Raw genomic sequence first — 26,020 nt, 5'->3', positions numbered from 1 at the left:
AACCAAGGCGAGGAAGAGATGCTGAGGTGTGAAAAGGAGCATTAAGTGGCGGCGCCTCAGAGGAACGAGGACCTGCTTTATGCCCCCTGCCGCCGCCGCCGCACCCCCCCCCCCGGACTGTCAACAGCAACGCTGAGCCCGCCTCTCCACGCTTCGGATTGGAGAAGCAGAGACGCAACCATTTTCTAACTGGTCGTTCGCACCAAGATTGATAAATGGAGGTAAGCGCAGAATCTTCTTCCTGTTCGGCTAAATACTTGGCTTCGCCTTACGTGACTGTGGAGCAGCGATGGCCGAGTGGTTAAGGCGTTGGACTTGAAATCCAATGGGGTCTCCCCGCGCAGGTTCGAACCCTGCTCGCTGCGCAAGTTGTGAGGATCACATTTTTATTTTCATTATATACATTGTAGGCAGTACGAAGTTGCTCGGTTGGGGCCAATCGTTCCATTACCCTGAAGTGCGATAAAACCGCGCGAAACGTTCACACCTGCAGCTCATTGTTTCACGTTGCCTTACTTCCATCCCTCTGTCTACTCTGAACTCTTCCTACAGTGTAACCTTTTTTAAAAAAAAAATTATAAATGAGCACGCAGTACATGAGTATGCAGTATTTCTAAAGACGAATTTATGCCAGGATACTATGATTGCGGGAAACCGGAGATGAACAGAATCATACAGCTACTTCATGGTGTGACAGTAGTGGACAGGTTTTCAATGTCCTCCAGATTTTAAAGTTGTAAACATTTTGCCCTGGAGCAAGGAAAGCATATTCCTAGTTCGTATTTAGACACCTTTGGCTAGATTTAATAACAGGGGTCCCAAACCAGATCCAGGTTGGCAAACTCCTGGAGATTTGGGGGTGGAGCCTGGGGAGGGCAGGGACCTCCTCAGTGGGGCACAGTAGATGATCTCCAGACCCCGCCTGGAGTCTGGCATCCCTAGGGATACAATTTTTTTGTTTCGTTACTTTAGCACTTTTCATCCAGGGGGAAACAGGACAGTTTCTCAGAAAAGCCTACTTGCAAGGATGCACTATTTCCCCCCCCCCTCATGAATCTTGTACACCTTCACACTTAATCTCCAAACATAGATCTAATACTACCAGAAGAGATTCCATACATGGCTGTGACAAGAATTCCGGTGGACCTCCTTCTCAGCACCATTTTGAGGACTTCCAATGCCTGTTGTGTGTGTGAGGTAGTGGCTGTGGAGACCTCCTGGGATTACAACTGGTCTCCAGGCGACAGAGGTCCGTTTCCCTGAAGAAAAGGCCCACTTTGGTAGGTGGACTCTATGGCACTCTACACCAAGGAAGTCCCTCCCCCTCCCCAATCTCCACCCCCCAAATCTCCAGGTATTCCCCAGCCTGGAGCTGGCAACCCGAGTGTGCGTGTGTTTGGGCCCAATGGGCCATGTTTCCAAAAGTGTTGCTGTCGCTCTGTATTTGAATTATTGAATTGTTTTCTTTGTAAGCAGTCTGGAATGCCAATTGATAGGCAAAATATGGAAATGACAAATGCCTCATGAACATTTTTAATGATCTGTATATTTTGCTTCTGTCCCCTTTTTAATGTCCCACCAACTTCCTTTCCTTTTACTATATATTAAATGTAATTTGATTTTGAAGATCATATTAAAGCTTATTTGATTTATTGCATGCACATTTTTTATACATTTAACAGTTTTTTTGCAATTTATATGATATTCATATAAACTGTGCTTGCCAAGGACCTCCCTTTTCTTATCCAAAACCTCTTTTATTATATCCTTCATTTCACTGTCTTTATTCTTGCTAGTTGTTTCTTAAGAGAAGGTATTGTTGTCAGCTAGGGTTGACAGCTCCAGGTTGGGAAATACCTGGAGATTTGGAGGGTGGAGGGTGGAGCCTGAGGAGGGCGGGGTTTGAGGAGGGGAGGGACTTCAATGGGATACAATGCCATAGAGTTCACCTTTCAAAGCGACCATTTTCTCCGGGTGAAATTATCTCTGTTGCCTGGAGATCAGTTGAAATCCCAGGAGATCTCCAGCCACCATCTGGAAGATGGCAGACTCTCAATAACTGCTCCTCTCCTAACTTATCTGTGGTCTCCTAAATTCTGCAGCCTTAGTTTTTTCCCCCTTTCTTTCCGTTGTATACTTTTAAAAAGATTGCTCCCTCTTTCTTCACAGGAGAGCTAAGAAAAAGTAGGACTGAGTAAGATCAAGAATGTAACATCCTATGTCCAGTTGTGTCCAGCCACAAGATTCGAGAAAGCCCAAAAGCTGAGGCAATCAACTTCCCCTGTAGTCTCATCCACAACCATCTGGTACACTGCTTCTGAGCAGGGAGGTTTCAATTAACTGTCATAGCTAACAGCTGGGGATAGGCAAGATTCCATTTTTCCTTCCAAAACTGGTCAGAATTTGTCCTTTCTTGTACAAAATACCTGTTATGAAAAGTTAGCTGAAGTCTTCCTAGTGTATATGCCAATAAAGCCGAATGCCCCTTTCCCAGCATTCTCTGCCCAAGTCACCCTGGACACCATTTTTCTTACTGCACACACCCCTACAGATTTCTCTTCTGTGCTCCCCACCATCAATAATCTCTCTGCTTAAGTTCAGACATATGGAAATGCACACTACCCATATTCAATTCAATTCAATTCAAAACCTTTATTGGCATGGATCAGAGTCATAAACAGTCACCCTTCAGTTCATTGATTTAACACATAGCTTCCTCATTATAAGGCAGTTACAGAAATTAGCCACCGCTTCAATAACCACTGTATTTTGTGAAGCCAATAAACGGTACAACATTCTGTCATCTGATTGTTTGACATCTTTCTTAAGTATGGCTTCTAGATAGACTGCCCGAATGTCATCATACAAACTACAGTGGAGGAATACGTGTTCGATTGTTTCAATCTCCTCTGAATCACAATCACAAAACCTAACAGAGTAGGGGATTTTCTTAAATCTTCCTGCTAAAACCGCAGAGGGGAGCACGTTAAAGCGGGCCAGCATAAATGCTCTACGCAACTGTGGAGAAGTCAAATCCAATAAGTATTGTGCAGGGGTGTTGATCGGAAAACGTGCCCATCTTAAAGGGGAGCATCTACCAGAAGCCAAGGCTCTAAGCTCTTGCATCTCAATATCAATTAATCTCTGTTTGAGCAGGGCAAAGATGTGTGCTTCAGATAAGGACATCATATCATTCACGCATAACCCTATTGAGACGATTTTCCTTTCTATAGCAGCAAACCACTCAGAGCAATGAGACTCTTCCAACAGATATGTAATAAGGCTATTGGGACAGTTCCTAAAGTGCAAACGTAGCCAAAATCTGAAGGTAATTATCCAAGCCCTTGTTTCCAAGCGTATCATATTGACTTCCAAACAAATAGCGGCGTAGGAAACACACAGGGGCAACCCTAATATTTTCCTCACAAAATTGGATTGGAGTTGTTCTACCATTTTGTTAAAAGCTGTGATCCAAATGGGCACCCCATAAAGAAGCTTCGCTCCAATTTTGTGCTGAAACACTTTTAGGGCCGCAGGAACATACTGGTTACCCTTGGTAAAAAAGAAACGGGTTATTGCTAGCACACAGCTGTTCGCAGATTTAATTACTTCTGATCTGTGGGCTACCCACCTTGCACTATGATGAAAGTTAATTCCCAAATATTTAAAACACTTCACCTGTTCAATGGTGTTACCCTTAACACGCCAGTTGATGGGTTTCCAGGAATCTCCGAACACCATTATTTTAGTTTTGTCAAAATTCACAGATAATCCGTTCAGCTCACAATATTCTATAAAATGTGCCAACAGTCTCTTTATCCCTACTTCAGACCTAGAAAGAACTACAGCATCGTCTGCAAACAATAGCAGGGGCACCGGTCGCGAGCTCATAATTGGGCTGTGACCATCAATCCTCTCTAACCCCGTGGCCAAATCATTTAAGAAAAGATTAAAAAGGAGGGGAGCCAATACACAGCCCTGCTTAACCCCTATTTTGATGGAAATTTTCGGGGTTAAATCACCATCCCTAGAGCCTCTTACTTGGCAAGTGGTATCTGTATATAATTTCTTAATCAACAGGAGCAATCTCATTTCAATTCCCAACAGCCTTAACTTCTTCCATAGAAGCTCCCTTGAGACAGTATCAAAAGCACTCTTCAGATCCAGGAAGGCAGCATACAACTTGGACCCTTTCCCTTTTTTGTATTTATTCACTAAGTGACTTAGCACAATACAGTGATCCAGAGTTGACTTCCCCTGACAAAATCCTGCTTGTTCTATACCTAGGATTTTTTGTTCAGCCATCCAGGCCTTAAGTTTAGACGCCAAGTGGCTTGCATAGAGTTTCCCTAGTATGGAAATCAGGCTAATGGGCCTATAATTACTAGGTGATCTACAGTCACCTTTTTTAAAAATTGGAACGATAATAGCATTGGTCCATGCTTCAGGTATTATTCCTGTCCTGTCTATAGCAGTAAATAGAACTGCTAAGAAGGACGCCCACCATTCCGGAATCACTTTAATGGCCTCCGGGGGAATTGCATCTGGTCCCGGCGCCTTCCCAGCCTTAATTTGAGCAATTAGCGTGGCAACCTCTACATCCTGCACCGGCGGCCACTCGGGACAATCCCCTAGACTGATTTCGAGATCCTCAATTTCACTCCTTCCATCTACCGAAAAGATCTTCAGGAAATGTTCGTACCAGGCCTTGGCGGTAATTGGGGAATTCGTAGTTCTGTTCCTGCCTAGAGCCTCGGAAATCACCGCCCAAAATTTCCTAGCATCATTGCTAATTGTGGCTTGGAGAAGAGGCTCCCCGTTTTTCTGGGGGGCGGCTTTTTTTTTCTCTCTGAACAATTTACTTAAGGATGCTTTGGCTTCAAAATATACTGTTGGGAAATACTCACAACAAGAACTCCTATAAATCTGATACAAAGATCGTACATGGGCCTTCGCTTCAAGGCACTCCCTATCAAACCAAGTGGCTTTCTGCTGCCTCTTTCCATTTTTTGCCTGGTCCTGGCCTAATATCATCACATCTACAAGCTGTTTGATGACTCCTTCATAAGCCTGAATCAGGTCTGGAGTCCCATTCATAGCCTTAGACTGAGCTATAAGCTCATTCAGTCTCTGTAGGGTCAAAACACCACTGATTTTTTGGGCCACTCTATCCGACCATCTACACCTGGGTAAACTTTTGCACCCTTCCCCTGCCCTCAAACCCTGGAGGTCCTGTTCCCTAGAGGTGGAAATAAAGTTGAGAATCAAAGCCAAAGGGAAATGATCACTCTCGGGACGTCCTAAAATTGAAAAACTGCTCACCTCGTCCTGGAGTGTCGGAGATAACAGCATGTAATCTATCACACTGCAACCTCGTGCAGAGGCATAGGTATACTCGCCAGGTGAATCAAAAGGAGGTAGACCATTTAAAATGATTAAATTAAACCTCAGAGCAAGATGGGCCAGCTGAATTCCCGCATCATTAATGTGTTGATCTTTAGAGAGTCTTGAATTAAAAAAACAATCAGGCGTACCCATATTCTAATAATGTTCCAGTAAGAATATCTGAATAATGCTGTCCTATTTTCTCTCTTTAAAAAAACAACTAGAAACCCTTTCGGTAATAGTATCCCTTTAACCCTGCTGTTTGCCATTTTTAAAAAAAGAATTCATCACCTCATATATAAATGCCTGCCTAGAGAGTACTCATTTCCTCAGGAACTATGTCGTGAGTACTCTTTAGGCAGGCATTTATTTATGAGGTGATGCTGAACAAGCGGGCTTTAGTCCCATTCGCTCTACTCTGCAACAGTACCTGGTTTTATATCATCTGGCAATGAAAAATAGTACCAGGCCTCATGGGGCACTCTGTGGCCTTTGCAGATTGCAAAGTGGCTTTTGATAGTAGCACCCAGGATAGATTATGGGTTGAATTAGAGGCGTCCTCAGCAGATTGCAGACTACTTGTGTTTATTCATATGTCGCATGAAAACAGCTTCTTGACTGTGTAAGATGCAGCCAACAGGGCCTTCTATCTTGCAGGGTGCTGTCAAGAGGGGAGTGAAACAGGGCTGTGTTCTGGCCCCTCAGCTATTTCATTTTTAATCCATTTTTTCACCTGCCAGATTTAGCAAACTCTCAACATTTATGTTCCTTCAGCTGAACACAGTCGAAACGGTGGAACATGTGTTATTATACTGCCTATTTTACAAAGACATTCATTCCACATATCTCACCCCTGTTCTATCCAAGTTCCCAGGAAGATCTGATAAATTCTATACATATCTCCTCCTTGCAGACTGATTTAATGAGACTACCTCTAAAGTGGCCAGATTCTGTGCTGAGGCTTTGTCCATAAGAAAGCAGATATTGCAAACTTTTTAATAACTTTTATGTATAATTAATTACACCTATAAGGCTATGAATTTTAATCTTTGTATATTAATTTTACGTTTGTATATAAACTGTGCTGGTAAACTGCTGTTGGCTGATCTTTTGGTTGTAATAAATGCTGGTGTTTAAGACAAGCCTTTTTTAAAAAAAGCATATTTTTAGTTTTTCAGTGTCATAGGATATTACCCAATTCACAGAATACAAAGTCCTTGTGGCTACCTTGAGGACTTTGTATCAAAGGTATAATGGGGATTTTGTGCCTCCCAGTGCCAGTCCAGTGGGATTCCCCCTCTCTCTACTGTTTGGGCCTCCCTGGGGAGTTGGCTCCAGTAGGAAACCTACCTGCAGTGCTGGCGACAGGTACATTTCCTACCTGTGCATCTAGCTGCTCTACCGAGCAGTTTCAAGATACAAAGATGGCTGATGCTGCTTTGCCCTGCATGTCACGGTTATTATCAGAACTGGGAAGTCACAAGGATTTTGCGTTGTGTGAATCGTCCCTTTAAAAAGCGATCCTGGCCCTGGAACCATGTTGTGAAATGTTAATAAATTCTCCTCTGCAGCCCATTCCACTTAAACTGCTGTTCTTGAACTGAAGCCAGTTCAGTCCCACTGACGTCAATAAAATTCAACTGGCTTGAATCAAGTATTTTGCCTTCTGCTTCACTGGTTTAAGGATTGGGTTGTTAAATACATATGTGTAGAAGGGGATTCTTGAAAGGTTTTTCTTCCAGCCCATCAGAAGTTTTTGTTTAGAAAATTTAAAAGAAAGGATAGTGACTACCCAGAAACTCTGGCATCAGGGTTTGTTAAAAGACTTCCTTCCAGATGTCCACATAATAAAAGGCATATGTTCTTAACTCTAGTTACTCAAGTCTTTTCAATAAGAAAAGGGGGTCAGCGCGTCACTATACCTAACAACAAAGGGCCGGCCCACATTCAGAAAGCCTCACCTGCCCAATGGGACTAGCCATGATGATGGTTGGGATCTACTAACCAGATCTGCAATATAATAAAATCTCAACTACCTGCAACATATTTGTATTTTGCCTTGATATTTACTATTTTAGTATATCAGAAAAAATGCATGCTTTTCAATACATTTATTAGATTGGAAGTCAATACCTATCCTTCTATAATACATTGATATGAACATCAGTACAGTGCCCTAGTTTCTTTTAAACATTCTGATACGGGGGAATTGTTGATGGGCTTATCTTCTTCCAGTACAAAGAAATACACATTTTGAAAACAGTAATGAAGTTCAGAAAGATTTAAAAATCTTTTTCCTCAGCTCTGTCCTTTGGAATATTGGTCTTCCATTCCTCTCCCAATCTGGGACTCCTCTAGAACCCCAAGGGAGCAACAAAAGATCTGCTAAGCTGCAAACACATGATAGGTAGTTATGTCTCATTAAGTGTCCTGACAGGAAAAGGTGGAGCCAGAGTTATGACCTCACTGGTGGGGAGGGTTCCATACAATAAGTCTGCATGAAGCATTGGAGGACTAATTACTGGAGACAGAGAATGCTGGGCCTGGCTTGACTGGTCTGGAGAGCAGAGAGAGCTTGCACAGGCTGGGTTGGGGGATTTCTCTAAATCTGCTTGTGCTAAAAAGGAATCTTTTCTGCTAATGAATGATGTTTCTTCACCATCCTGCTGCTCATCTCAGTGTGTGCAAAGAGGCAGGAGGCCTGCAATCCTAGTTCACAATGCATGTGCAGAAGCAGCAGGTCCTTCCAAATAAGCAGCAACAATGGTGGCTCTGTAGGGGCTCATGACCCAACAGGCGTGGCTTCATGCCTGCCTGAGAATCCCAACCCATAGGTTGAAAACCATGGCCTTGGACAACCCAGAAGAACCACATTTGTAAACTATATATGGCCATGTAAAAAAATTAATCTTGTAACGTTTTAAAAGACAACTCTTGTGTTTATCCATTTATTCCAGCGCCTTTACACTGATTGGCTAGAAGATTGATGTAATAATATTGAATTATATATCCATGTGTTTTTCAGGCTCTGATTGGGCATTCTGTACATGGCACAGCATTCTTGGCCCTGGAGGTTAGGGGGTGTGCTCCAAGAAGAAAAATCATTATAATTTCAGGTTTCAAATTGAGGGGAGGACACATTTGTCATTTATTCCTGATATTCAGGTAGGACAGTACCAATTTGGGATTGAAATCTGTGTTTCTTTTTTGGGTTCAGGGATTTCAGGACCATTATTTTCAATGGGGAAACCAATCTGACAGACTGGTGCAGCTGTTTTTAAAGATAATGGCACCAAATTTGGATATAACATAGTCCTCCCTCTCATTCCTCTGAAAATGTTGCCTGGCTCAGAGCAACAGCCTTAAAATTTGCTTCTCTAGAGCTTGTCTCCAATAATGATTGGCTGGGAGTGCTCCTTATCCCTTGCAGGTATCCAGTTGGAGGAGAGAAACGCATTCACCCAGGAAATCAGGAGAATCAAAGAAAAACGAGATACCTGCTGTTGCTGACAAAGGTAAGCATCCAAACACAAAAAAGTCACAGATTTTTCAAGAGGTGTTTTTTGTAATACTAAAGAATCCCAGACTTGTGTTTACTGTTACAGAAATCACAGCAATGACTCCAGTGATTTTTATGTATATATTCAGTATGGGAATGTTGAGAGGTATACTTCTACCTTTAGTAGGTTCTATGCCACCACCTGGGGAATGCTTAGGCTTATCAGACATACTGATCCAGGTCAGTCAGTACTTTATTCCTACTTTCTCTGACCGGACGAGGGGCCTTTTATCTTCATTATACAAGTCTCTGATGGAAGCGGGAAATCAGAAAAAACAGGTGAATAAACTTGCGTGGAACAAAGATCTACAGAGAAATCTAACCGATCAACAATGGATGAGTATTTGGGACTCACAGGCTTGTAAGTCACGGATATTTACTATTCGCTTACAATTTTTTAAAATGCATACATCACATGCATCCTACACATAGTCCATTATGCTGGAAAGGCTCCAGAGAGATCAGCAATTTTTATCACTGCTGGTGGCCCTATCCATTAATTCAATCTTTCTGGGAGCAAATAGTAGACGAAATCGGCAAAATCACATCTCAGAGACTTCAAATGAACCCTAATATAATACTATTACACTTAGTAGATGAAGATGATCAGGAGGCTAAATTATCTACTCTCACCTCTACACTATTAGCCACAGCCAGACTGACACTTGCAGCTGCGTGGAAGTCACCAAATCCACCATCTATAGCTACGTGGAGAGAAAAATGCTGGGAACATTTTGTAATGGACCGTATTGCCAATGCTTTTGAAGAGAAGCAACGCAGAAAACCGATCACACACTCCAAGTTTGTCAAAACTTGGTTCCCACTTATTCAGTACATGACAGAACAAGAACTAATACCATCCAACCCTGCATATATTGAATGGCTTCGTTTCTAACAGTAGGTAAGGCTTCGTTTGAGCGCCTTATTCTTCAGCTAGCACATTAAAAACACATAACACACACATAGAAGTATACTTTATGATTTGAGTTTGTGCAATTTGACGACAGCTTATCTATTTTTCTACTTATGTTTACTTTTGTATTACAGTACTCGTTAACAAAAAAAAAGATGCTGATAGTTGTATAAATTGTTTATCTCATCTTGAATAAAGTTTATCTATTGAAGTACTTCATTCCACAATGAAAGGCCAGGATCCTCCACCCCTGCCCTTCTCAGGACTACACTGTGCAATAGAGTGTGCTTAAAGTAACTGCTCATGGGAAAGATAATCCAGCAAGTTTCCAATATCTTTAAGGGTTCTCAGGGGCAGCGAGGTCCCTTTATGGACCAATCAAAAAGTGAGATATCCATTCAGAATTCTACCCACCAAAGCAGGCTTTGACCAATAAACTTATTTCCCTTAGGGTGTTTTTCTTTATGTGTTTTGCACACATCCCCAAAATGGTGAGGTGTGCAATGAGGGAGACATGTCAGGCTGGGGAAATTCTTCTTTGATACCACATTGGTTTGATAAGTTACTGTGACAGATGGGCCAGAGGTGAAATGTCTATGCAGGTTCTCTCTCACCCCCTCACCCCTTCTGGAAGGTCAACAGGCTGCTCCATCTTCATGTAAGGGAGGTTTGTGGTTTACAGCAAACTCAAAACAGGACAGGTCTATTTCTTTCATGAAAGAGGGAATCTGACCATAATAACTGGAAGGCTAAAGGAAGTTTGCTTTCAAATAAGCAACTGAATAGAAAATTGCTTTTGTGCCCGTTCTTGGCTCTCTGCCAAGTAAACAGGGTACAGACCTAGTTGTCTGCAGTGTTTGCTGTTAGTCACACTGAGTTTGCAGAGATAAGACAGGATATAGATATTTTAAATATGTTTTATAGGAAAGCTAAAAATTCAAGAAGGAGACTTGGAATATTCAAGGGGGGCAGAGAACAGGCCCTCCTTTTGACTATTGCCTCACTGATTAAAACTGCAGTTCTAAATGCTTTTGACAGCCTTACTTTTGATATGGAAGCCACTGATGCCTTCTACATCGGTCTTCCATTAACCCACAGCCAAGAATGCTTAAACTCAGTGATGGGATACAAACAACCATTTTGGAAACTGCACATACAGCCAAGCCTATATACAACTGAAAAGTGGCAGGGAGTGGGCCAAAGGGTAGGTCCCTGGAGGATAGCTCTATCAGTGACTACTAGCCATGGTGAAGAAGAAGAAGAGATTGGATTTATACCCCGCCCTTCACTACCCAAAGGTGTCTCAGAGCGGCTTACAAACTCCTTTCCCTTCCCCTCCCCACAACAGACACCCTGTGAGGTAGGTGAGGCTGAGAGAGCTCTTGACAGAAACTGCCCTTTTTCAAGAACAGCTCTTATCAGAACTACGGCTTGCCCAAGGTCATCCAGCCAGGTGCAAGTGCAGGAGTGGGGAATCAAACCCGGTTCTCCCAGATTAGAGTCCGCACACTTAACCACTACACTAAACTGACTGAAGGGAGCCTCCATATTCAAAGGCAGTAAGCTATTTAATGCCAGTGTTCAGAGGCATCAACAGGAGAAGGCCTCTATGCCCTGCCTGTTGGCCCTTCAGGGCAACTGGTTGGCTACTGTGTGAAACAGGATTCTAGAGAAGATGTACCACTAACTTGATCCAGTAAGGTTCTTGTGCTCTTAAGAGAACAGAGAGCTCACACAAATGTTGGAAACTGTGGAGCTTAACTTGCATTACTGACATTGATGGGTGAGACAGATGATGAGAAGTAATAACACCAAACACAAGGAAGTCGATGGTATCACGGTAACTGACCCTGAAAACGTGCAGTCTTTTATTGAGCTAGACTGTTTTATCATTCACATAGCAATAACCTCACCTTCATAACATTTAACTACCTGTCAGCCACCACAAAAAACCTTGATGTACATTTGTTATTAATTTCAAAGGAGATGGCAATTTTTGTTCAGGAAATTAAAAACTCTCAATAACTGTATTACTCATCAGTAACACTTGCAGCTGATGAATTATGCTACTAATGTCCTATTTTTTCAAAATAGAAGGAAGCAATCTCTCTTTCTTCTTAGTCATAGCGCGATAAGGATTTTGAATGACACACTCCTTGCATTCATGCCGCTTTGCATGAAGTCATTTTTCATTTAAGAGGGCTTTGACTATTGTAAGTTAGATTCCAAAAACCTTGGAACTATTTTAGTTTTAGATAAATGTAAACCCTTTCAAACCAGGACCTTGGCACTACTATTTCTGAGGAAGACAGTAATAATCCCTTTGTTTGATCATGGGTATAAATATATAAAACCCTGATTTGGATGGGAAGCACAAACCATAATTTGTTGCTTCTGATGTTCAGATGTTTGCTCTAAAGCAGAAGTCAGGAAGAGATTCTGAGCATGGTGTGGAGAGGAGTGGAAGATGGGAGTGTATGAGCAAAGGTTTCGGTAGTGCCAGACTATGGCTTAAACATTACATACAAACTGAGCATTGCACCATGTACCATTTTCCATAACATTATCTGGACCAAGGATTTGGATCACTAGACATTTCTTGAGATTAAAAAGAATGACCTGCACTCAAGAAGTGTGTGGTCTCTCTGCAGTTGTGGCACGGGGTGGGTGGGAGTCTATGCTATAAAATTCAGTTTTCAGAATTGTCTTTCAATTTCCATTTTTAAAAGGGATCAGGTCTCTCTTCCATTGTCTGTCGCTGAGTTTGTCACATCTCGATTCAGTAGGAAAGACACCCTCATTAAATCACATGCCTGCAGCACAGAGAATGTCTGTGTAACCAGAAACAAACTACAGAAGTGGGACCAACTGGCATTTGGCAGAATGGCCTCCTTCCCCCACCCACCCACCTTCCCCCCAGCACTTCCTCCACATTGCAATTTGCTCCCGACAAAGGCGGGAGGAAAGGAACGGGCTACGTTTATGCATGAACCCCAAATAATTTACTTTATTAAAAATAAAACTCAACAAATCGAACAGAAGGAACAAACCAGACCACAGGTCCCTTACTTGTTTTAGTTACATCTAGAAATGTGACCGATAACAGTCTTAATAATATACAACACAGTTCAAAGAATTTAAAATAAACCCCACACAGATACACATGCGCAAGATGGGGCATGGTTTTTCCTGACCCAACCTCCCCCAGCCACCAATACAGACACATATACCCTTGCCAGTAGCTCTCTAACTTTCTCCTCAAGCTGAGGAGCAGCATTTCCAGCTACAGCAGGAGAGAAGAGGCTGTGAAACTGCTTCCATGCACGGAATGTAGACAAGATCCAATCCAGCATCAACAGCCAGAATCACCCTGATTAATCCAACCTTGACAGAGCTAGGAAGCTAAGCAGGGTCAGCTGCAGTTAGTACTTGAATGGGGGCAGGTTTGCAGAGGCAGGCAATGGCAAACCACATCTGCCTTGAAAACACTATGGGGTCGCTGCAACTTGATGGTATATTTAAGCCAATATTTCTAGGTCAATTTCTGCGTCTCATTTGGAATGGGACTGTCACTTAAAAACAAACAAACAAGCAAATGTCTACTCTTTACAGCTTCTAAGAAATGCAGAAAAGTATCTGCATTTTCATTTCACATGCGCAGTTCTGACTACAGAACCGTAGTTGTTCATTTGCATCAGAGATGGAGCTACAGAGCTTTTGCAGCCAAACCTACAGTTGCAAAAGGTGTGTGTAAACCAACACTTCACCATGACTCTCCATATAACATCTCCAGAGGAGTTAGCCGTGTTAGTCTGTTCCTGCAAAATAGTAAAAAGCCCAGTAGCACCTTTAAGACTAACAAACTTATGCAACAATAAAGTTTGTTAGTCTTAAAGGTGCTACTGGCTTTTCACATATAACATCTTGGCTCTGCTGCAGAGAGCTGCATGTCTTTACTGGGATTTTTAAGAGCTTGGTGCAACCTGCTGTATGAAAACAGCGCTATAGCGTCAAGGATAATACTAGTGGTGGTGACTAAAGTGTATACCATTTAAGCCTTCTGTTTATACCACCTTTCCCCCTTCTCAGACAATCTGATGCTTCAATTGCCATTTTTGGCTGCTTGGAGCGTTTATTGTTAAGCACTGCTAGGAGATAGGACAAATCAAGCAAGACAATGTAGTTCTTTCCATTCTGTCCCTTGTGGCTCAAACTGAACAGGAGGCTACGTTACTTGCTGAACAATTGCACTAACAAGTTATTAACGGTAAGCAACAGAAGACTACATACACGCTAGAGAAGACTACATAATGGGAAAACACAACCGGAGCGTCTAATTGAGAAATAGACATTGTTGCTTATATTATTGATCTTTGTAGAAGATGAATACATCTCTGTGTTCTTGCACTCTTGGCAATAGGTTATAATTTTGTATTATTAATACTTTTAGAAACATATTCATGTATACAGGACCATTCATGTACATGGCACTTAACACAGTATCAAAACGCCCCCCACCCCAAGACTGGTCCTAGACTCAGTGAGCTTACAATCTATGTTTTGGAAGCAGAAGAATGGATGAAAGGAAGCAAAGGAAAAGAGAAAACGGAGAGGCAAAAATTACAGAGAGCTGCAATATAATGGTTACACACACATGGTTGAATCCAGCCAGTTTCTTCATTCAGTCCCACCCAATCCATTCCAAAGGACTACAGCCTCCATCCCCAATGGCATTTGTCCACGTAGGCCCCTTAAACCCAAGCACAGCCTTTTTTGACACAGAAGGGAACGCCTCCTTCCCCAAAAGCTGGTTGGAGGAGCCAATCCATTTAGACTTAATTTTAGTCGGCCATACGAGTGAGAGGCTAGGCCCAAGGCTTGCCAGAAAAGGTCGCTTTTGAAGAGGAGTTGAAGGAAAGAGGTAGCAGGGTTCACAGACAGCTAGCAACTACATGAGGAGTCATTTCAGAGAACTGAAGACTGCTGTGCAGCTGGTCAGTGCAGCCTGATGCAGAGTTTCTCCAAGCTAAGACCGCTGATTTCTATGGGCTGGAGCAACTCTGCCTAGGATTGCACTGTGTATGCGGTAGAGTTTTTGAGATGGAGGACTGAAGGTCACAGACAGACATATCACAGGAAATAAAGGCCACAGGCGCTTTCCCCCAACTGTTCAACAGTCATAGGAAACTGTCACATATACATTATAAGAAAGAACTCTGGGGAAAGTGACGAGCTGCAATTGATATATTACTTACAATAACAGTTAATAAAGCTAAAGAGCCTGCCCGCCATTCAAAAACTCAGGATTTTTGTATGGGAAATGGCAACAGCAATGTTACAGAGCCACATCATTAAAACAAAGTCCATAGGTACACGGACACGACGGGCAATCCTTTATGAATCAAATGTGTGTGCACAAATACTGATCTCAGGAATACAAGATTCTTCCACACATATTTGGTCTTCTGCTTCATATTTCATAGTTCCTGAACTTCCGCAAAAGTTCGGATGGGGTGTCACCAGACCAACGGAAACGCAAGTGCCAGCCATTGGGATCCGAGAATCCTATAGGAAGGGCATTGAGGAGAGGGACAACAGAAATGGTATCAATGAGGAATTGTGTGTGGCTTCCAGTGAGAGGGCTTACAGGACCCCACCCATGTATCATCACCAATCCTGCAGGCATCCAACCCCTTCCGAAAGAGGAGCAGCAGCAACAGTCGTCAGATCGAAGCAACAGGGCTGGCCATGCAGTGTCCTTTCACACAGCAGTCACCGATCCCCAACACACATAACGAATATTAAGATTAATCAGTGGTCTGACACATCGAAGATAGAAACTGAGTTTCTCTAAGGTTCAATGAGCAGATGTTACCATCAAATTGTCATCTCCTCACACAATGTTTTATGAGAAGAGAACAAGTGAGTTTCTGGAACTCTCTATTCTGTGCCCAGTAGCCAGTTCATATGCACATGTAAATCATTTGATTCATGGTTGAACAAATGAACCAGCAGCAGTGGAAAGCACTGTATCAGAAAGGATAAGGCAGTTCCTTCCATTGGCACTTGACCTGCGATGGCCCTCACCCACACTTGTGAGTCACCAAATGATCTTTCGTTTGTCAAGAGACAATCATGGGCATGTAAAACGGTTCCTTCTGAGAAATGTGAAGTCCAAACAACAGTTCTGGGAAAGGCAGGTGCCCATGAGCCTTGCAAAATACCACTGCTTCACACCCCATCTGTAATATCCTACATTTCCTTGGGGCTTGCTACCTGGGATGGATAAGGGGATCCAGATAAATCTGGGCACAGAGAGCATATGGCTTGCAGGGATCAGGTAGACTAACAAGCTTGTCTGATGCCCATGCAACCCCACCCCAAGCAAGGACATGTCCTAAAAGACTTGTAGTTGTCCATATTTTGCTGATCTGGGCCCACTTTCAGTCATTAACTGCAGCTCCTGTTCTTTCTAGACACTGAAGTACCTGGTATCACTTACCCGGGAAATCAGGGCTTTTTGGCAACAGCAGCTTTCCATCAGAGGGATCAAAATCTCTTGGCCCACTTTGGTCTTCCAATAGTCTGCCATTGTTATCTCCCACCTCCTGGAGGCACTCATTTGTCTTCTTGTGATTGAGATTTAAATCTGGAGCTTCTAGCATTGGCTCTTTTTTACCTCTGACAGCCCAGTGCATGGACTGGACCAAAAAAAGAGAAAAAAATGTGACATTTAACTGCATGGATTGTGTGACATTTATTTATTTATTATTTGCATTTGTGGTTTTTATTGCATCACAGCTTTGTTTGGTTGCCAAAACAGTGACTCAAGAACAGCAGCAGCAGCAGCAGCAACAACAAAAGCAGAAAGTGGCACATATCAAGGAGCATCTTTAAAGGTGTCAGTAAAAGGGAGAGATCAGCCAGATCTGAGAGGGGAGCAACAACTCTAGCCACTACACCACACTGCCTCTCAGTTCATAGCAAAGACCTGAACAAACTGGTGACTCCCCAGGTTGCACTTTTAAGCATTCACTAGATGAGCTCTCAGGCACTTTCCTGTGGTCTAGAATTTCATGTTTTGAGACAGAAGTTCAACATAAGGTGCCCCTTGTCTGACGCCAGAACGTTTTCCACTTGGACTCTTCCCTCCGTTCAGCTCTATGTGGGAAACTTCTAAAAAAACCACCCTTATTTGTGCTGTTTTTATCCTGGTCGTTGCTCAACAGATTACTGAGGACCTAGAGTCGGACTTGACTGGCTTTCGAGCAAGGGAACCTTTACCTTTACCTTTAGATGAGCTCTCAGGCACTTTCCTGTGGTCTAGAATTTCATGTTTTGAGACAGAAGTTCAACATAAGGTGCCCCTTGTCTGACGCCAGAACGTTTTCCACTTGGACTCTTCCCTCCGTTCAGCTCTATGTGGGAAACTTCTTAAAAAAAACCCCTTATTTATGCTGTTTTTATCCTGTTCCTTGCTCAACAGATTACTGAGGAGGCTCACAAGTTTGTTTGAGCAAAACAACCAGCACAGGGAACTGCAAAAGAGTGTTGAAAGAGGAGGGCCCTGACCTGGACAGCCCAGGCAAGCCCGATCTCATCAGATCTTGGAAGCCAAGAGCCAAGCAGGGCCGATCCAGGCAAGAACTTGGATGGGAGACTCCTGAGGAATACCAGGGCTGGGACGCAGAGACAGGCAACAGCAAGCCGCCGCTCTGATATGTCCGAGCCCCACTAGGGGTCGCCGGAAGTCAACCATGACTTCCAGGCACGCAGACACAAAATACTCACCAAAAAAGTAAATTAAAGAGGAGGGAGGCACAGCAGGGCTTCTGCTCCTGATCTCAGTCGATAGGGGAGTCTGTATCCGAGTAAGGTTGCCAGGGCCTGGCTGGGAAACTTTTTGAGATCTGGCAGTGGAGCCTGGGGAGGGTGGGGTATAATGCCACAGCGCCCGCCCTCCAAGGCAGCCATTTTCTCCAGGGCCGCCTGGAGATCGCTTGTAATAGCGGGAGGTCTCCAGCCACCACCTGGAGGTTGGCCACCCTAGTCCCCGCTGTTTTTCCTCCTCTCCTCCAAACTGTATTGATCAATGGAGAACTTTTGCCTCCCACAAACCCATCCTGATCATCCTCCTCCCCAAGGAGGAAAAATGCATCAGCCCCGACTAACCGTTTTGATGGAGTCCCCAACCTTAACAAGAGGATCAGGCCATGGTACAGAATAGCCTAAAGGAGTCTCTGTGTGGCAGAAGTTGATAATTTGTTATTACTAAAACAGGCAATGTGATAATTAGTGAACGACAACCGGTACAGAATAGCCTAAAGGAGTCTCTGTGAGGCAGCAGATAATTCGTTATTACTAAAACAGGCAATGTGGTGTTTAATGGGGATAATTAGTGAACGACAACTGGATGAACAACGGACTGTACCAGCTTCTCACAATATAATCAGTGATCGACTGCACCAGTGCTAAAATGATGGTGGAAAGATGGGGGGGGGACTCCTTTGTGAAATTCACAGGCCCTGCCTCCTGTCCCCGTCCATTTAGTTTCCTGAAAACAGTTACTAAGAGGGCTACCACAAAAAAAGAGGGGCAAAGGCCCCTAATTGGCCCCCATAATTTGTACACTGGCTTGCACAAACAATGTCTGTATGGCTAAACCAAGCATCTAACATACCAAACCCTTCTCCATCCTCACTGTTTAGGAAAACAAATGCTTCAACTTGCAGCCAGATGCATCCATAATAGGAAAAAATGCTTATACTCGTTTTCAAGACTTACAGTCATGATAGCTAGAAAGCTTCAGTGACCTAGGGCAACCTGATGGTTCCAGGGACAGAGAGACCACAGCTTGTTGGGCATCACACACACAAAAGAGCATCACTTCATTTAGGTCAGTGGTAAACCAGCTGAACAGCCACAATTACTTTGGTGGCCCAAGATATGCACCACAGGGAGGCTTGCAGCTTATCTCTTCCTGCAGAGGTGGCTGTTCTAGGGTGGGAACCACTTTCCAGCCACAAGTACCACAAGACAAGGCCCTGGCTCACATTCCTAAAACACAGGACAGGTGCCAGATGTAGGGACAGTGCTCAGAACAGCCGCAGATGGCATCTCAAAAAGCCGCATGGGGGCCCTTCAGCCCCTGAGTATCACGGATATAGATGCACCTCCAATAGCTCACCAGCATCTGATCTGCATACCTTATGTACACACCAAAGTATTATTTTGGTCATTGTTTTACAGTGACCTCACTTTTTCTAGAACAGAAAAATTCTTAATGGTTACCAAGGATGTGGACTGGAGTTCATATTTGTGTAAAGGTTACAAAGATTTCTATTTTATCTATGAGTCACCTTTCTATTCTACCGTCATTATTATTATTCATTTATTCCTGTTTACTGAAACAGAGCTTTCTTTTGAAATGTGCTGAACTCAAATGCAAAATGGAATTGACAAATTCAAATTAAACACCATACGGACTGCTTTTTCCACTCTCTTGGCTGTTTGGCAACTCCAGTACAGGAAACAGTCAGTATTATAGCAGGAGAGGAATGAATGACGCAAACCATATGAAATGTCTGTACGCACACTGGAACCATAGACACACAACTGATGTTTCTTGGAGGGACAGCACACGTAACTCACCCTTAATTACATGATGCTAATTTTGTCATTACTTTTACATTTACAGGCTAAGTCCACATTACACACAAAAGGTCAGTAACTGAGCCATTTTTAAAAAGAGAGAAAAACACAGGGCTTTGAGAGGAGAAGCCACCAGGTGGGTGCTTCACTTTTTCTACTGCTTCACTACTTCAAATTGCCCAGATTCTGAGCCCCCACCCCACCCAGGAGGGACAAGAAACCCTCATGATACAATTTCAATTGCAGAAAGGGCTGGCGTGGAAGAGATGGAGGACCTGGCTGCCACTGTGTCAAAAACAGTGCTGAGGTTCAGTAGCATGGACTGCTGCATAACGTATGGTAAGCCCATTAGAGAACACTAACAAGTCATGCTCATAAGCACGAATAGAGTTGCCAACCTCCAGGAGGCACCCGGAGATCTCCTGGGATTATAACGGATCTCTAGGTGATTAAAATTTGTTCCCCTGGAGAAAATGGTGGCTGCTTCGGAGGATGGATTCTATGGCATTAGATCCTGCTGAGGTCCCGCCACTCTCCAAACTGCGCTCTCCCCAGGGTCCACCCCCTGTAATTTCCAGGTATTTACCAACCCAGAGCTGCCAACTCTATGCCCCACAGAAGTCTTCACCACCTTGAAAAGAAGATTTATGCGTGTTTACTTGGAAGTACACTGCATGGGGTGTGCTCCCAGACAAGCATGCACAGGAGTAAACGTAATCCTTACAAGCAGATCTTTGCTACTTTTACCTTGAGATCTCTCCTAGTATTGTCCTCTAAACATCTCCGGGAGTGTTAAAACAATTCTAACCTCTTTGCTTCCTCAACAGGTCATAAAAACATCTGTTAACCTGCCTGCCTCAGTCACCCACTCCTGTTCTAGCCTTGCCAACTTTTAGATGGGTCCCTTTTAAATGTCCTTTCAGTATCAGTTTGATCTGCAGCAATTATTAGGTGATATTATTTAGCTCCATGCTGTGAAGCGCTCCAACTGTCCATTTCTACATACTAAACTATAAAGGGACACGACTTGGTTTGGTGTAGTGGTTAAGAGCATGGACTCTAATCTGGTGATTCCCCACTCATGCAGCTGCTGGTGTGACCTTGGGTCAGTCACAAGTTCTCTCAGAGCTGTTCTCTCGAGAGCAGTCCTTGAAAGAGCTCTCTCAGCCTCACCTACCTCACAGGGTGTCTGTTGTGGGGAAGGGAAGGGAAAGGAAACTGCTCTGAGACTCCAAGTGAAGGGCGGGGTATAAATCCAATCTCCTCCTCCCTCACCCCCTGGCCTAGGGTTGCCAATCTCCAGGTGGCATCTAAAGATCTCCCACTATTATAATCCAGAGAATCAAGATCACTTCCCCTGGAGAAAATGGCTGCTTTGGAGGGTGGGTTCCATGGCATTACACCATGCTGAAGTCCCTCCCCTCCCCAAACCTCACTCTCCCCCCAGGCTACACCCCCCAAAAATCTCCAGGTATTTCCCAGCCCACAGCTGGCAACCCTGCCCTGGGCAGATGGCGATCTTACCCAGTTCTAATGGCATAATTTTGAAGCAAGTCCAATTAAAACTAATCAGACTCAGGGATGGCTTTTTTTATGGAAGCACTTGCCGTGGGCACCCATATTTCAGAAAGGTGCTTTTTCTTGCCTACAATCACCTCCTTGGTGTGTCAACAAACAAAAAGTGCTTATTGAAGTAGTGATAAGGGACTTCAGCAGGGGCAGACTGGCCATTAAGGCTACCAGGAGAAGTCCCAGTGGGCCTGTGACGAAATGGCTGAGGGGTGGGGCCAGGGAGAGAGTGACTGTTTGGCTCCTGAGGAAAAAAGTCAGTCTCAGCCTGGTCTTCAGCGTGAGCGGCAGGCTTAAGGAAGAGCGCAGGGGGGGCTCCTGTCACCAGAGACTCTGAGGGCAATCCAGGCCACTATTGACCGTGGTGGAGAGCCAGGAGGGTGGCAGTGCTGGTGGCCAGTCCTGTGGAGAAGGGCTGGAGTTTCTCTCCATAACCGGAGAGGAAAACGCAAATCCTGGCCTGAGGCCGCAATCCACTACCAAGGTAGAGTGGGTGTGTGGTAGGGGCAGAAGACTTGCGTTTCGATCCTGTTTGTTTTGTGTGCCCAGGTTGTGTTGAAGTGCCTGAGTTTATTTTCTATGCCCAATATGTATATAGTTAAATAAATCTTCCTTTGTTGAGTTTAAAAGCCTGGTGTGCCTTAACCACATAGTCCTCCTGCTCTACACGTTACCAGGGGCAAAAGGAGGCCAGGGGACTCAAGCGAGCCTAAAACTGGTGGGTTACCAACTCTCCAGGGGTTGCCCAAAGATTGAGATAACCACTTCCCAAGGTGGGAAATTTAGCCAGAGGGGTCTCACTGTCCCTCAAAAAAGGCGGTGACTTAATTCAGTGAGTGGTGGCAGCAGGAACGAAGAGAAATAGTCCCACCAGGCAGGGTGGGAAGGACAAAACAGGGGCTTGTAAGCCACAGGACAGCACCTCGGTCTCCCAGGGCTGAGGGTGGGTCCCCGTTTCGCCACAGGGCCAATGGCCTGGGGGGAGGGGGGCCTCCCCGCTGCTGCAAGGACCATCCGGGCCCCAACTAAGAGGCAGCCCTCCCTGTGTGGGGCAGATAAGCAGCTGCTGCCGTGGCAAGCCAGTGGACACCGTCCCCCTTTGGGGCAGGACAGCAGTCACCGCAGCAAGCCAGCCTGCTTTTCCTCCTTTCCCTCCTTTCAGTACAGGGAAAATGCTGCAGGAGTCAGGCTCTTTCCAGGGCTCTTTTTTGCCTTCCAGTCCACTCCGAACTTCATACTGACAACACCTCAGGCATGCTGGTGGTGGAAAATGCTGTCCGGTTGCAGCCGATTGATGGTGACTCGGTAGGGCCTCCGAGGCAAGAGATGGTCAGCGGTGGTCTGCCGTTGCCTGGCTCTGCATTGCAACCCTGGACTTCCCTGGTGGTCTCCCATCCAAAGACTAGCCAAGGCCGACCCTCCTTAGTTTCCAAGCTCTGACAAGACTGGGCCAGCGTTGTCTAAAGCTGGACAGGTTGTTTTTTCAAAAGAGTTGCCTAGCAATAGCTAATCTGGAGGAGAAATCCTGGATCGTGGCTTTAGGCACCAATGCACATTCCTGTAACAAACAACCAAGCTACAAAATCTAGCAGCTGTTTTTTTTCCCCTGTATCCAGGAACAATGCTGAAGTATCACAGCAAGGTATTTCAACTTGCCAGTAAAAAGGAAATATGCTCCATCAATATTAACTAGACAGATACCATCCCTTCCCTTCCCAATACATGATGTATAACCCGTTACATCCTGCACCAGAGGACAGCCAGCGGGGGCATTTGGTGAGCCTGAGAGGTAACCAGGGGAGGCCCAGTGCCCCAGGAGGACCACTATCCTGCCAGGGCACAAGGCAGCTGAGAAGGCTGGATGAGGGACGTCTGAATCCTCAGTCCGTAAACCCCGCCTCTCGGCGGAACGGAAGAGAACGTCGTCTCTGCCATATATGATGCCAACGCTATTGAATTCTTAGAAGAGAAAGGTTTGGGGGGGGACGGGGGGGGACACACCACATACCAGCTTCAGGGTTTTCAGGATGCTTGTCAGGATGACATTCAAGGGCTCGGACTTTGAACTCAGAAATGATTTGTTCAACCTGGACAAAATAATAATAATAACATCAACATTGATCTGAATATTAAGGCAACAAGTTGGAAGAATAGTTGAAACTTTCTTACGGAAAACTCCTGTGGCTTTTAAAGGGCCACTTCATTATGATTCTGCGTGTAAATAAGGTGTTATATAGAGTAAAATGTATACCTACAACATCTTTGCACATGCTTGTACTCAACAGCTAAAACTGGCAACGGACTCCTAACATGAGACCACAGGAAAACAACTTATGCAATCTTCCCCCCCACACACACACACAGACATCTATAATATCTACAGGGCACCTTCTCTGCTTCTCCCTTCAACCCCCTCCTCCTGGGAAACCACTTGCCTAATTAAGCCTTTAGCTTGGTCCCTCAGCCTCATACACAACCCCAATGAAGCCTAAGGCCCGTTGTGCATCTCGCATTCGCTCCGTTGTTTTACCAAACCCACACTGGAACAGAAAAAGATGCCGCTCAAAACCACATTCAAATACCCCGTACTGACTGCCGAGTCACCCCTGACCGGCCATAAAATGGCCATTAAATCTATGCAGACGGTACCATAAAACAGAGATCAAAGGAAGTAAAACCGGCATGGAGTGTGGAGGCTACCATAAAATCCAACAATCAAAGAAGGTGATAGTGGCATGCAATGTAGAGGGGAATTTCTGTTCCAATGTGGGTTTGGTAAAACAGCGGAGCGAATGCAGATGCAGAATGGGCCTTTGAATGTGGTTTTGAGCCGCATCTTTTTCTGTTTCAGTGTGGGTTTGGTAAAACAATGGAGCGAATGCTAGATGCAGAAGGAGCCCTTATCCTTTTCTTCCTTAAGTGAATCGTTCTCATGGAACAGATCAGATTACAGAGCTAGCAGGCAGCTCATTGGATAAAATTTCCTTCCAGATGATTTCAGCAGCACTACCATTCTCTGTGTTCTTTTTGCACTGAAACGATTCTAGTTCATCAGATGCAGCATCTCCGTTAACCCCAGAACAAACATTAAACTGAACTCTTCCCATCCAGCAGCCCTTACTTGAAGTCATGTCAGCAAACATTTAAAGACATTTTCCAGACTGTAAGAAGCGAGATTATGCTCTCCAATTTATTAGACAGGCTTTGGCATGTGCGAAGACACAGTCATCTGGAACAGAGCTGATCCATGAAGCTAGCACACTTTGCATCACATCTACAGAAGCAAGAACTCTTTGGTCACACAACGTGAATTATGATGGCAGGAAAAACCCCAAATCACCCTAAAATCCACTAGTAAGGCTATACCTGCTTCATGGTCATCAAGGAGGCTCATGAGATCCCGTGAACACCAAGACTGCCATTTTCTGATGTCAGTCAAGGTCTTTCTTTTGAACACAGCAACGGCACTGATTCTATGATTTTCAATCAGCACGATGTATAGAGTTTTCAGGTATTAATAGTACCAGTGAACTAATACCGGGCAACTCAAAGAAACAATTCGAATGCTGTTCAGATAACCTTTGTCCTACATTATGTACCTTTGTTGCAAAAGAAAGGAAGGGGGGGGGAATCAAGCAAACTAATATTTTTATAATTAATGGTAGCAAAAAGTATTTTTAGATCATGTTAGGTTGTTATGAATGCCTGAGAAATATCCTGAAGTACTGGAAAAGTATTTTTAAAAAGCATAAATGCTTACAACTATATCTATGCATTTTAAAATTTGTGGTGTGAAATCTGGTGAATGTTGCAAACTCCTGATGGATTCTGTGGACATCAACCATCACAGGAGTATGTTCCCACTTGGCATGGAATGCTGATAATCATACATGAGTGACTGGCAGTTTTCACTGGTGTATAAATGAGTTTTTGGACATTCACAAAATTCATCTGTGATTATCAACATTCACGTCTGTCAACAATCACGGATGATGATTGCTTATTTTATAATAACATACACATATGTCTACTTCCAAATGTTAATGTTAGACAATGCTCAGAGGAGAACCAGTTCAAACCCCCACTCAGGCAGGAAATTCACCAGGTGATGTGTTCTCTCTCTCTCCCCCCCCCCTAACCTACCTCACAGGGTTGTTGCCAGGACAAAAACAGAGGCAGAGAGTCACATACACCACCTTCGGCTTCTTAGAAGAACAGCAGCACATAAGTGTAGTAACAAATACCTTCACGTTGATTTTATACATCTACTCAGCCTAATACAAAACTGCATGAACAATTAATTTAGTCCAGGAGGGATCATGTTGTGCACCTGCTAGAAGCTGAACAGGTAACAAATCAATTGCTGAAACAATATAAAAGAAGGATCTCATGAAGACTTATGGAAGGAGGGAAAAGTACACACACACACACCCCGCTTACACATGACAAACTATCACAGACCGGGGGGGGGGGGGGGGGGGAGACCAACATAAACATTCATACTGCTCTTACTGTGGACAATTCATCACATCCTAGCAAACTGTAATAATCTTCCATGTCTTCAGGTCTGAAGTTCAAAATTGCATCCATTTGTTTCCGTCTGGCAGGCACTTTCCCTCTTTCTAATGAGCAGGACACGACAGTCCGTAGAGGTCTTCTTAATCCTTGAAAGTAATTCTACGGAAACCACTAGCTGCACTGAGGCTTAAGTTTCCCTACGATTAGCTTTATACACTGAGGTATTACGCGAGTCTCCTAAATCACACCCCTGGATTTGCCACGATTTATTGGTGGAAGAAAACGTTGAGCACTATTCACAGCTGCAAAGCTCTGTGGGATTTGTAGTTTTCAAAACCGGGTTAGAACAATACGTCTGGGTGGTGTATCCTCCAATAAGGACATTTTAACACACCACCAGAGAGAGAGAGAGAGAGAGAGAACTT

General features: G+C 44.1%; 1 protein-coding gene and 1 non-coding gene across 2 annotated transcripts; one reads left to right on the top strand and one right to left on the bottom strand.

The window, feature by feature from the left end:
* The first annotated feature begins 283 nt into the window (after window positions 1-283).
* Window positions 284-365, top strand: TRNAS-UGA. The gene has a single exon. It is a non-coding gene; the product is annotated as a tRNA-Ser (tRNA).
* Window positions 366-14,493: 14,128 nt separating this feature from the next.
* On the bottom strand, window positions 14,494-25,761 carry DNAJC12 (DnaJ heat shock protein family (Hsp40) member C12). The gene is made up of 5 exons (XM_015423198.1): window positions 25,590-25,761; window positions 23,086-23,164; window positions 18,030-18,097; window positions 16,360-16,558; window positions 14,494-15,422 (listed from the first exon to the last, which is right to left on the bottom strand). Exons 1-5 carry the CDS (start codon window positions 25,665-25,667, stop codon window positions 15,328-15,330), a joined length of 519 nt encoding a protein of 172 aa, XP_015278684.1. The 5' UTR covers window positions 25,668-25,761; the 3' UTR covers window positions 14,494-15,327.
* Window positions 25,762-26,020: the final 259 nt, after the last annotated feature.

The sequence above is a fragment of the Gekko japonicus genome, unplaced genomic scaffold (genome assembly GCF_001447785.1).
Source record: "Gekko japonicus isolate JY-2015 unplaced genomic scaffold, Gekko_japonicus_V1.1 scaffold1368, whole genome shotgun sequence".
Lineage (NCBI taxonomy): Eukaryota > Metazoa > Chordata > Lepidosauria > Squamata > Gekkonidae > Gekko > Gekko japonicus.
The sequence above is the reverse complement of the archived record's forward strand: the minus strand, read 5'-3'. Positions and strand labels throughout refer to the sequence as shown.

Coding starts and splice junctions, on each gene's coding strand:
- DNAJC12 (XM_015423198.1), bottom strand. CDS start 25,667: ATGGATGCAATTTTGAACTTCAGACCTGAAGACATGGAAGATTATTAC. Junction 23,165..25,589: donor GATGTGATGAATTGTCCACA/GTAAGAGCAGTA, acceptor TATTTTGTCCAG/GTTGAACAAATCATTTCTGA. Junction 18,098..23,085: donor TCCTGAAAACCCTGAAGCTG/GTATGTGGTGTG, acceptor TCTGCCACACAG/AGACTCCTTTAGGCTATTCT.